Source organism: Podarcis gaigeae, assembly GCF_964106915.1.
Source record: "Podarcis gaigeae genome assembly, chromosome: 13".
Lineage (NCBI taxonomy): Eukaryota > Metazoa > Chordata > Lepidosauria > Squamata > Lacertidae > Podarcis > Podarcis gaigeae.
The window spans coordinates 47,947,400-47,960,108 of record NC_139689.1 but is presented as its reverse complement, the minus strand read 5'-3'; the positions used below and the strand labels follow the sequence as shown (position 1 = coordinate 47,960,108).

The 12,709-nt window shown below is 41.6% G+C and overlaps 1 protein-coding gene across 13 annotated transcripts in view; it reads right to left on the bottom strand.

The window, feature by feature from the left end:
- Positions 1-12,709, bottom strand: part of SLC20A2 (solute carrier family 20 member 2) — an 88,936-nt gene that overhangs the window by 30,880 nt on the left and 45,347 nt on the right. For all 13 annotated transcript variants that reach the window (XR_014557445.1, XR_014557446.1, XM_083709394.1 and 10 more), the window contains exons 2-4: positions 11,172-11,712; positions 2,984-3,124; positions 1,020-1,105 (exon numbers count right to left, since the gene is read on the bottom strand). Coding sequence is in view for 11 of the 13 variants with exons in the window: in XM_083709394.1 (XP_083565520.1) it covers positions 1,020-1,105; positions 2,984-3,124; positions 11,172-11,454 (510 nt within the window). In the remaining 2 variants the exon portion in view is untranslated. The remainder of the gene's footprint in view (positions 1-1,019; positions 1,106-2,983; positions 3,125-11,171; positions 11,713-12,709) is intronic.

Here is a 12,709-nt window from a genome sequence, read left to right as displayed (position 1 = left end):
GAATATTAATAAAGGAAAAGAGGTTAGTAAATGAAAGGAGTTAATATTATTAGAAATATGAACTTGGAGAACTGTTATAAAGGTGATATAATGAGATTCAAGGAAGTCAGTCATCAATGTGATGAAAGTTGGATATTTGAAGAGACAATCTTTTTTTCTTGTCTGTTTAGTTTATTATAGTGTGGTGGTGTCTGTGTTTTCTTTGTTGTGTAATTTGTCATGTTATTTTGTGATAAATGTTGAAAAGCAATAAAAAAAAATTCGGGGAAAACCCAAAAACAATGACATTAGAAAATGCTAGTGACTGTGGCAGGTGATGTATGGAGGGTGGGCCTATTTACTGGGAAGATGCATGTTATGTGTAGGAATGCATCTCTGTGCACAGTGGCACATCACAAACAGTACCACTTAGCAGAGGCTGAACCAATATTGGGGTAGCAAATGGGTTTTGCCCCCACAAAAAAACCCTTTACTGTTCCCTGAAATAAGTGAACAGAGCGATTTGATTACATGGGAGTAAATAAAATGGGGAACAAAATAAAATGAGGGCTAAATCTCCTTGGGGCGACTCCCCTGCCTGGGGCAGGTTTTGCCCACTATCACCTGTGTACCACACCGCAGCCTGTTTACTTTGATCCACATAATCCATTAAGAACCATTAGTAAAAATCCAGCCTCATTTACACACTAACACCTTGACTTCCATTTTTGGTGGAACACTAGAACCCAATGGAACCCTAGGAACTCATAACTTGCATGAATCTCAAGCCATTTCAAGATGAACTTAGCATTCATGAACTACACTTTGAAACATGAATAAGTAAATGTACCTTCTGCAGACTTTAAAGAAAATCTACAGGCACTGAGATTACTAAGGGAATAGGGCATATGACAGCCTCTGGAGTGCATTTTGAGAGTATGTGGTGGGTAACTGGCGGTGAAGAACAGCAAAGTCTATTTGTCACTTACATTACAGTCTTACCGGCAACAAAAACAGGAAGCACAAATTTCGCCACTAACCTTATTTAAGATGAAGAATCTAATCAGCAGAAACAGCACACCAGACATCATACCAGATAACAATGGGGAGATAAACCAAGAAGCAACTGAATAAAAGCAAAACAAGAAGAAAAGATTGAAAACACATAATTTACAATTGTGCTAAAATCCTATCCAATAAAAATATTATAAGCTTTTGACAATCCACGTTATTTTTTATTGATCCTGGATACTGCAAAAAAAGTTGGCATACAGGTTAGAAGAAAAAATTGTGCGCCAACTCACAATCCTCCTGGAATTAGGCATGTTTAAGTCTCATTGATTTCAATGTGTTCTGTGCGAAACTGCATGAGAAGGGAATATTTTTAGCTGGATATTTAGCATATTTTCCCCTGAAAGGCTTACCAGCTGTTAAAGTGAACGTAAAAATTGCATCTCCTCACCCACTCACCCATTATTTGAAAAATAAAAATCTATAGAAACGAGACAGTGATGATAGAAAAATCATTCAACTCAGTACTGGATACTCTATAGATAACATTGGCATTTAAGAGAGAATTGAGCATTTTTGCAAGTCCCAAACTACACAAGGGAGTTACAAAAGTTTAATTCGTAAGAAAAACTCAAGTTTTTAAGAATGATTGCTATCATGCCTGTTCTGTATGTCTTTTAAAATACAAAGAACATTCTGCTGAACGCAGTAGGAAAACCCATGGTTATGCCCCTAATGATGGTCTAACACCAACACAGATTACTTTGGAACACCACAGCTTCAGGTGTCATTTAAATTTGTGTTATTTTTCAGCACAAATACACTGAATTAAAAATAAAGGAATTCTACTTTAGGTCAAATGGCTTGCAGCTCTGGAGGGATTAAGAAATGTGCATGTCCCCAACAAGCATGCACAGCACATTAAGCTTTGAAATATTAGCTGTGATCACTTTAATTAGAAATGTAAAGCTATCAATTCTCACATAACTTTGGGGTGGATTTAAAAACCGAGAAATAAAACAGACGTGAAACAAGAGCTTGACTTCCAGTGGTCCCAGGAAAGCAGCCATAACAGCTCTGTTATCTCTCTCCATGTCAGTATTTAAAGTGCACATGAGCTCAGTTCAAACTTCACGGAACCCGATTTCCAAACTGTACTTGGGGCACTTGCATGCTTCTTCCTCCCTTCTGCGATTTGATATGGTTTATTCCTCAGTTCAGATACTGTGGTATCAGGACTGCTTGAAACTATGCTGTAAAACCATGACTTGAAGAGGGATTCTACTTCAGCCATCTGAATTAGGGCTAAATAGGATTACAGGAATGGGAAGAATTGGGGGAGATCTCCAAATCTGGTTTAGAAATCAGATCCCAGGACATGTGAGATACAGTGGTACCTCAGGTTACATACGCTTCAGGTTACAGACGCTTCAGGTTACAGACTCCGCTAACCCAGAAATAGTACCTCGGGTTAAGAACTTTGCTTCAGGATGAGAACAGAAATCGTGCTCCGGCGGCGCGGCGGCAGCAGGAGCCCCATTAGCTAAAGTGGTGCTCCAGGTTAAGAACAGTTTCAGGTTAAGAACAGACCTCTGGAACGAATTAAGTACTTAACCCGAGGTACCACTGTAATGTTTGTCATTTCCAGAGATAAAACTTTTTTCTTTTTTCTTTTGTCACAGACCAACCCTTTGTTGTGAAAGAATGTCATCATACTACAGAGACAGAGACTTCCATGAGTTCAACCTCTTTCCCTAATACGTTTATTCTGGATCTAATCAAATTGTAATTTGCTATTATGTCCAAACTGGCCAATTACACTGGCCAGGAAGCCCTCCAAACCAGGATATCAAACTAAGGTTTGCAAAATCATTTGGCTATAGCTCCCAAACAAAAGTATAGCAAAATTGTAAGATCATGTTTCTGTAATGCTATTTTCAGTCAATACATGTTTGTACACAAACCTTCACAAATAAAAGGAAATGTCAATTACCAATCTTAACAAGCTCCATCCATTGAACTCCTTTTGTGCCGATTGCAACTAATGAGAATCCAATAGTGGCACCGACAATGCAGTGAGTTCCAGAGATCGGGAGCTTCAAGAACGATGCTATCAGCTGCCAAACAGCAGAGCCTAAAAGTTAAAGTGGGGACAAAATAATTAGTATAAACATTAATGGCCAAACACTTATGTTAGCATTCTTGTTTGAGGGCACACCAACCCAGTCTTTCGGCATATTTTTGCTCGTAGACGGTCACAAAACATTTCTGGAAAGGATTACAGAGCTCAAGTACAAGCTTTCTCCAACACTGCTTCTATTTATTTTGCATTACAAATCGTATTCCTAATAGATTTAAACTGCATAAAGGCCACAATGCTTCTTTTGCCTTAATGAACCTCTGCCCTATTTAACGCATGTTAGCCCAATACTGAGAATAATGGTTTTTTGCTACACTGTCATTTGCAGCCTATCCGTTCACCTCCCCTTCACTACATTCTAAGCTTTCAATCCCCAAAACAGGACAAGGAATAGCAATTTAGAAACCTGGACTAGTAGAATTCTAAGGTGCCTGGATAGTCTTGCAAGTGAAGGAATACGCACAAGTCCTTTAGAGAAAGAGCAAGCTATCAAAACTGGTGAAGTTTCCAACGGCCGTCTACAATCTTTATTTGTTCTGTTTTGAACAATATGCACAGACAAAGAAAATGGAAAACGATTTCATGTAATTTTATATTTTCACTTGCTGTTTAATTTTTAAAAGAACACAAAATTTATATTCCCCATTAGATTCAAACCAAGGTTTTTGGGGGGCTTTTTTTTAATATGTCAAGTTCTCCTTTGGCACCAAAGTACCTTTAGCTGGAGAGATGTTAATAATTCAGCTATAGAACTGAACTTTTCAGAAATTTAGCCAAGAAAACTGCTTTATTAGTAAGATTTATCCATTCCTCTCAGTACAAGCTCTGCATCATAACTGTCAAGAGCATCAGAGTGCATAAAGCCTGGAATAGAAAATTTACCAGTCTGTTAAAAGGGCACGAATGTATGCTGGAGTCGTGCTCTTTAAACAAGAGGATATTGGTCCAGATGTTAGCTTCCTGGGAGATTGTATTTTTATAAGATATAATTTATGATCTATGGCACACCCGCCCCCAAAAAATCATAGAATGCCACAATATATTGAAAAATACACACACCCCAATCTTGCCACATGCCCCTCAAACATTAATAACAGTAGATGCAAATGATTAAAAAAAAACCCTTCACAGTTTATGACCTACCAAGATAAACAGAGCCCACCAGCTAGGATGGTGAAGCTCTTGTTTTGCTGCATGCCCAGGGCTGTAGGAACAGGAGGTTTGTCAAGCGCTAGGCAAGCTAAAATATATGTATGGGAAGCTGAATCTGAAGTTGTGCTTTAACAGATTAGGCAGGACTTTCAAGCACCTGTAGACGTAGGTGCCAGCTTCAAAGTGTGAGGCCCTCAGCGTCTGGTTCCTAATGAAGTTCCCACTGAGGCTTGCCAAATTAATTCTCCACAAAGCGGCACAGTGCAAGTTGCCGTTGCATGTACAGCGCAGAGCAAGATTTATTACTTTATAAGCGGTAAAGCTCTTACCCAATTTCCCTTCCAGAAGAGCCTATCTATTCTGCTTTTAAGAGCGAGCCATTAGCACCACATACAACTTCCTTTAGGAAGCCAATGAATAAAACTAATTCTTTCCTGGCGCTCCGTTCCTAAACTACTTACTTTTCTATTCCTAGCTGAGGCCTACCTTCCAAGCCACAAAGTGAAGCCACCTGCTGTGTAATTTAGGCCTTTGATTGACTTGTTTTAGGCTAAGAATAGCCTAACTAAGCAACCCTGAGCCCTACAAGAGGAATGCATTCCAAAAGGGAGACACATGGATGGACTGGTTTAAAAGTTCCCCTTGGAAGCCACAGATCTTAGATTCTTCAATGAAGCAGGCGCTAAAAAATTGTGGATCTCATACATGCAGCGAAGCTGGAACTAGGTAGAAAATATTTACTGCTGTTATGAGTGTGGATTTGCTTGTGCTCAGCTATCCAACATTGACTCAGCTCTGCCTTTTTTCAAATAATCCACATGCTGCCTTGAGATGAGATGGGCAGTTCTCTTCACGAGCACAGGACAAAGCATACACAAGCGCACCTTAAATTGTCACCTGGCCAGAATGACAGAAAGTGTTTTCAATATTACTAAATGCACAAGTTAACAAACTGCATGCCTCTGGCATTCAGACCTCTGTATTTCCATGTGTGCACTAATCGCCTTTTACAAGGTTGTGAAACAATGAAAAGCAGTGTTTTTGTATTCACATAATATTTGAGACCAAATCTACACATAGACCTGGTTCGTACATCACAATAAGCCATAGTTAAAATAAACTGTGGTTGAATGTAAAAAAGCTATAGTCTAGCTTGTTATGTAACCCAAACTCAATCTCATTGTTCATTTTCCTTCAAACCTTGAGCGTAAGTCAGGATTTGTTCTTTGTGGTTTATTTGGAAAAGAACAAACCAGGTTCAGACAGCACAAGTCATAACATTACTTGATTATTAGCAGTGCAGCAGCAGAATGAATAGAGCAAAGTGTCCACAATTTCATCAGTGTGCACCAATGTGCTTAATAATAATAATAATAATAATAATAATACAGTAAGAAATTACTTACACCTAGCCCATCTGACTGGGTTGTCCCAGTTACTCCACCATAATAAAAACACAGCAAAACATCAAACGTTAAAAACTACCAAATACAGGGATGTGCAAAGCAGGTCATACTCAACAAAGTGGCCAAACAATGTTTGACTGGCTGGATCTCCTGTACTCCAATCCCAATAAAATCTCAGGATTATCCAGTTATTTTTTAAAAAGTAGAGAAAATAAGTAATAATAATAATAATAATAATAATAATAATATCTTTATTGTCATTGCCCCCTCTCGGGGACAACGAAATTACTTGACTGCTCCATAAAAACACTAATTAAAACAATACAGTATAGTACAGTAAGGAAGATTAGATGACTTTCAAAGTCCAGGCTTCCCATTCAGGGCCAAGATTGCTCTGGAGAAGAAGCTGTTCTTAAGACGGCTCATTCTTGTCTTCATCGTCCTGTATCTCCGTCCCGATGGCAGGAGCTCGAAGAGACAGTGACCAGGATGCGATGGATCTTTTACTATGTCCAGTGCCTTCCTATGGCATCTTGTGGCATAAATCTGCTCTAAGGTGGAGAGTGGGCAGCCAACAATGCTCTCTGCTGCCTTAACAACTCTGCCCAACCCCATCCTGTCCTGGGTAGTACAGCTTCCGTACCACACACATAAGCCATAAGTGAGCACGCTCTCAATGGCACAGTGATAGAAGGCAAGCAGCAGTTTCTGCGGAAGATGGTTTTTCCTTAGAATTCTCAAAAAGTACAGTCTCTGCTGCGCCTTCTTCACAAGTAATTACTCATTTGGTTGCCTATGGTGACCAACAGGTGACCATCAGAAATGAGCTGAACTCAGGCTCTGAGCATGTGCAGACTGCATTTCCCTCCAAATATTAATGAGAAACTGCAGTCTCCAACAGCCGTTCACGTTTCAAATTAAGGGCTAGGACAAGTAGGTGACTGTACATCTTGCGTACACACAAGCCCCAAAATTCTATGTTGAAACTAGACACAGCCCCTTTCAACTTTCTTAGAAACTATGCAATTTTTGTTCACAATTCTTTCTCCACCCACTCCACCCTGTTTTCTTGCTACACACTTAGGATGGAGGAATGTGGTGCTTATGCACCCGTACTCAGTCTAGGAATTTGGTTTTTTGGTTTTTTATTTGTTTTCAACACCACACAAAAATCCATTCCAGCGTTTCTACCTAACCAGCTCACAAAACAAAACTTGTTCCTTGAAAATCTGCAGAATCTGGCAGACCGGGTAGTATTTGGAACATATTTGTAGGGTCAGGACTGGAGACTGCAGTTGCAAAGGCTCTTAAAGCTACTGCTGCCAAGTTCCTGGGGAACGGTGAAGCTGGGGAAGGGTGCAAAAGAGGCTCCTTGAGGGGAGAAGCTTTGCACATGGATCAAGGAGAGGGAGACACAATCAACCTGATACTGAGAGGGGACAGAAAATGGTGTGGTCATATACCCTGCCCTCTCAGCTTGCCAGTAAAATGTGCAGGATTCCCCCAATGGAAAGTGCAGGGAAAGGGAATCCGAACAATAGGACAGAAACTCACTTTTCCGAAAACCACACTTCAAGTTTTTCTGGCGAGGGGTGGTACCCTCAGGTGAGGGACACATTGTGCTCCTTCTGGGGTAGTTTGTCCTGCTTTAGTCCCCACCCTGCACTCACTTCTCACCTGTGGCTCTTAAAAGCTATCAGTATGTGGCCACACCCTGGGGATGGCTTCAACTGGCCAGCAAGCTAGGTGAGGATAGCTGATGGGTCTTAAACCCTTGGTGAGTTAGGGACTTCCCCTGCATGCAAAAACAGGCTCCGGTGGATTGAGCGGACGAGACCAATAGCAGGCCCAAAGGTCAAGAAGGTGGTTTCTGAACATGCTGTAGAGGGAAGTGAGGGGCAGATGGGGCTCGTCAACCCAGGAGCCCATCTAGGAGAAGGAAAAATCTGATCCTCAATGTCCACCGCCTTGTGGTATATCTTCAGGAGAAGAAAAGGCTAAGGAGTAAACCCTACACAAATCAGGTATGGAGTCCCTAAGATGGTTGGATGGCACCTTGTACGCCTCATTCCGATAACTCCTGCAGCCAAGCAGGTGTCAAACATATTGCTCTGCTTTCCTTTGGACCACATCAGCAAGGCTGAGAGGGGGGGTCTTGTTGTCTGGGCAGTCCAGGACCTCCATCCACACTGCCCAGGATCACAGTTTCACTAGTTATTTAGTGCATGTGCTACTGAGTGTGGTGTAGCCAGGGCTTGTTTTCAGTCAGAACTCAGCTCTCAGGTGGGCACCACTGCCATTATAAGAGAACAAGAGGAGGAGGAGGAGGAGGAGGAGAAAGAGAAGGAGAAGGAGAAGGAGAAGGAGAAGAAGGAGAAGGAGAAGGAGAAGGAGAAGGAGAAGGAGAAGGAGAAGGAGAAGGAGAAGGAGAAGGAGAAGAAGAAGAAGAAGAAGAAGAAGAAGAAGAAGAAGAAGAAGAAGAAGAAGAAGAGTAGTTTGGATTTGATATTCCACTTTATCACTACCCAAAGGAGTCTCAAAGCAGCTAACATTCTCCTTTCCCTTCCTCCCCCACAACAAACACTCTGTGAGGTGAGTGGGGCTGAGAGACTTCAAAGAAGTGTGACTAGCCCAAGGTCACCCAGCAGCTGCATGTGGAGGAGCGGAGACGCAAACCTGGTTCCCCTGATTACGAGTCCACCACTCTTAACCACTACACCACACTGGCTCTCAGGGACCCTGAGAGTCATCTAATCCAAACCTCTGGAATCCTGCCCACAGACATGCCTGGGTGTGATTGAACCATCAACCTTCCGGTTAACAGCAAGGCATACTGATCCATTGCACCACAGTAGAAATGTGCATAAAGGTAAAGGTAAAGGGAGCCCTGACCATTAGGTCCAGTCGTGGCCGACTCTGGGGTTGTGGCGCTCATCTCGCTTTATTGGCCGAGGGAGCCAGCGTACACCTTCTGGGTCATGTGGCCAGCATGACTAAGCTGCTCCTAACCACTACACCACACTGGCTCTAGTGTGAGAGGCATTCATGGTGAGTTCTGGCACCTCTTTTTCTAGAAGAAGAAGAAGACGAAGAAGAAGAAGAAGAAGACTTGTACCCCACCCATCTGACTGGGCTGCCCCAGCCACTCTGGACAGCTTAGGCAATATCGTTTCCCTGCATCTATGTCAGGTGTCCATAATCTTGTGATATTTGGTGTAGCCAATCAGAAGCAGAGCAAGCAATATTGACAGTTAGCTGCCAGCACAAGGTCTTCCCTATAAACAGGAAGAGGAAAAAATGCACTTTTACAGAAGAATCTAGGACTTGCAATTTGAGAGACAGAAAGCGTATCATCCCGCGTGACAGCAGCTCTCAAGAACTATATCCCGGTGTTCATTTTGGCATTCTCTGTGCACAGCAAGGAGTCAAGAGGATGTGACTTCTGACTAACAGGAGAAGGGAAGGTGAGAGCATCCTAATAACCAGTGAAACTGTGATCCCAGGCACAGTGGGAGCCAATCCTGATAAGGATTTACATATGCAAACCAATGAGCCAGTTCAGATGAATATTACTTTAGCTTACTAAGCAGAAATATGCACAAGTCTTTCAGTAGCAATAGCTCCTCATTTCATCTGAACTGGGGCAGATTGGAGGGTAAACCATACACAGCACGGGTCTGTCCTTGTGGCTCGTTGGAAGTTGAAACTGCTTCACATGTACTATTACGTTGTCGTCTTTATGAGGATATACGTTTGACTTTTATTACACCTGTTTTGCAAAAGTCCAGGAAAGAATCGGAATACCATAGTTTAAAACTACTGCTAGAGGACAAGAATCCCAAGACTACATTAAATGTAGCTAAATTCTGTGCTTCTGCAATCAATCGCAGGAAGCAAGTGGTATCCCATAATGTTCAAACCCCTAAATGTTAATTACAGGGGACACGCTAACAATTAATTTTAATTTTTATATTTAAAGCCTTGTTATATTCATATTTTCCCTTGTATTTCTGTGTTTTTTTTTATGATCTGTGATATTGTGTGTGTTGACGCTGGTCTGTGACCGTATTAATAAATTCATTCATTCATCTGAACTGGGAAAATACGGGTCCCAGCTTCAGAACAAGCCAGGATGGGAAAACCAACTTCAAACAGTGGTTTATCTTGACGTGTTTTGACACTGGTAACCAAAGATTCTCATTTCAGACAAAAGAGCAAACTATGGATAACAGAGGCTTCTTGGGTTTTTTGTAGTTTGAGCAAAGAGGCTGCCTGTGTGGGCAAAAGACCCACACATGTCTCGGCTTAATAAGCTGATATATGATCATCCGATATTAGTTAGGCCTTTGATTTCTAGAGTGTATACAAGAACGTCCGCTAGATCCCAGGGACAAAGAGTAGGATCTAATGGGCTTTTCAATCAAGTGTGCATAATTAACATACAAACTTGCCATCCTGTCTGGTTATAAATGCAAACAGCTAGAAGTTTAAAGAAGAGCAAATGAAGCTGCGGCACACTGATCAATCATATCTTTTCAGAGCAGATGAGATTTTTTTCTGTGGAAGTAGGAGCCATTAATTTATTAGCCAGTCCAGAGAGGTGACAGCTGGACTTATCCAACTCTTTCTATTCTTCACCCTTTCCCTTCATGTATTTTGTTGGAACATCACATATCTCCAAACTGGCATTAGCCAGTGAGACCACAAGCTATGGAAACTCTTTTGCTCCTGAGCTTTATTTTGGATTGGGCTGGGGGCAGGGGGCTACCAAAAAACCTCTTCTGTCATCCTATTAAGATCATCCTTTTGAAAACTGCACAATCGTGTCATCTTTCTCTGTTTTTGCACACAATTTTAATACCCATGTCAAAATAAACACAAGCATTTATTTTAATAGTTTGATGTTATATGCAGTACAATGCACATGGTATATTTCTACTGAAGTAATAAAAGGCTAGCAGCCTTGCTAAGAACTGAAGCAGATGTTAGCATCCCCAATCCTTTAAACTTGGTTAATAAAGAAGCAGCAAAGGGCATGAAAGTTCCCTCTCACCATGAAAGCACTGATTTTATTTGTAGCCAACGCTAACCAGATTCTTTTAGTTATCTCTAAACCCTTATTTGATATTCTGTTTAAGATGAACCTGGTTAGAATAATCTTCAGTCATTTGTGGTACCAGTGGGGGGGAGGGGAGCTGGTGGAATTTGTACAGGAGAAGAGAGGGATCACCAGGTCCCAGATTCTTAAGCATGGTTGAGAGTTCAGCAGTGAAACATCTTTATAGGGTAGATTCTACATCAACCCTGGCAGTTCCTAACAATAGCGAAAAGCAAATTTGCACATTCAGAAATATTAGTGTCCAAGACTCAAGCTGCTGTATTACTATTTGTCAAAAGGCTTTGGTCACATTTCTTAACAGGACTGGAAAAGCACAAAACTGCTTGAAAAAACTGACATTGAATATAAAACGAAAGTTACTCACCAACCATTGCGCTGACTTCTCCTGCCATCAGTAGTTCCACAGTGCTGTTGTACAGGTTCACATCAATGATACCTTTACGAATCGTTTCGCCTACTTTTGCTCCTAGTAACACTGAGCCAGTCGTTTCAAAAATTGAAGCAAGAATGCAGGCCTGGCGCAAAGTAACCACACCAGAGCCCACGGCAGTACCAAAAGAATTGGCAACATCATTTGCCCCAACCGAGAATGCCAAAATAAAAGCAATTATAAAACCGACAATAACCATCCACAGGTATTCCTCCATGTTTCTCTGGGTTCTCTCTCGCCTTCTGTAAGTGTTTAACCGGACAAAGCTGTAGGGTACCAGGACAGATTTGTAAAGCAGATTTCTTGCACACAATGCGTTCTCTCTGGAAAGTGCTGTGCAGTGTTGGAGCGTGAAGAAACTGCTAACTGGTGATTTTCAAGCTACTGTCAATACTGTTTGTTTGGCCGGATTCAGTCACCAGTGAAACCCATTCCATATTTTGCTTCAGTAGTGTTAAAGCTGCGATGACCTCTCCTGTAAAAGATAATTTTTTGAGGATAAAACACAACAGATTTACAAGTGGTTAAAATCAACTGATGATATTGCAGAATGACATGTAACACTCACAATGATAAATGCACACAAGACTATCAGAGTCAGTTTAAAAGTAACTCAGAATCAGGGATGGCAGAAAGTAGACCACAGTCCTTCTGCCTGTTGGTTACTGAGATACTTTCAAGAAATGCTTCAAGAACATTTAAAGAGCAATCCTTGCACCAGTTGACCAATGAACTCATGCTTTTATTTTATTTTATTTTGTTTTGTTTTGTTTTTAAAGCAAGAATACCTGATCACAATCAGTCAAAGCACAATTGAAAAAGTTGTTGAAAAGATATTGAGTTGGATCCAGAGAAAAGCTCACGTACACTGACTTTCCTACTGTCTTTCAACACTCCCCGAAAAACCTCTCCTGAGGATGAGGATGTACAGAGCAACACGTCCTTCTCTGCCCTCCTGTAGAGTTTACGTCCAGAGATATCTGTCTCCCACTGGTTCTCTCTGCTCCACCAGGCTTCTGTAATACCAACTATATCAATGCCACCTTTTAAAAGCAAGCACTACAGTTCACCCATCTTGGCTTGGGAGCTTCTAGCATTAGCATATAAACACTTGCACAGAGTCTCTCTCTTGAAGTGTCTTTGGCGCTTGCATTTTGATTTGCGGCGCTTTGGCTTCTCTGAATTACTGTCCTGCGCCCCGGCACTCACAGTGCTGAGTTTGCTGCCACCCCATTTAAATATTCTCCCATTTATCATCTTCATCCCTCAGGTCCCATTGCCTTTCACTGCAAATCAGTTTAAACGTTGCTATGCCACCTATTTTATTTTAAATGCCAACAGTCTGCTCCAAGCCCAGTTCAAGTGGAGCCTATCACTTTTGTACAGGCCTGTCTTGCCCCAGAATGTTCCCCAGTGACTAATAAATCCAAACCCCTCCTCCCAGCACCACTGTCTCATCCATGCATACCTTG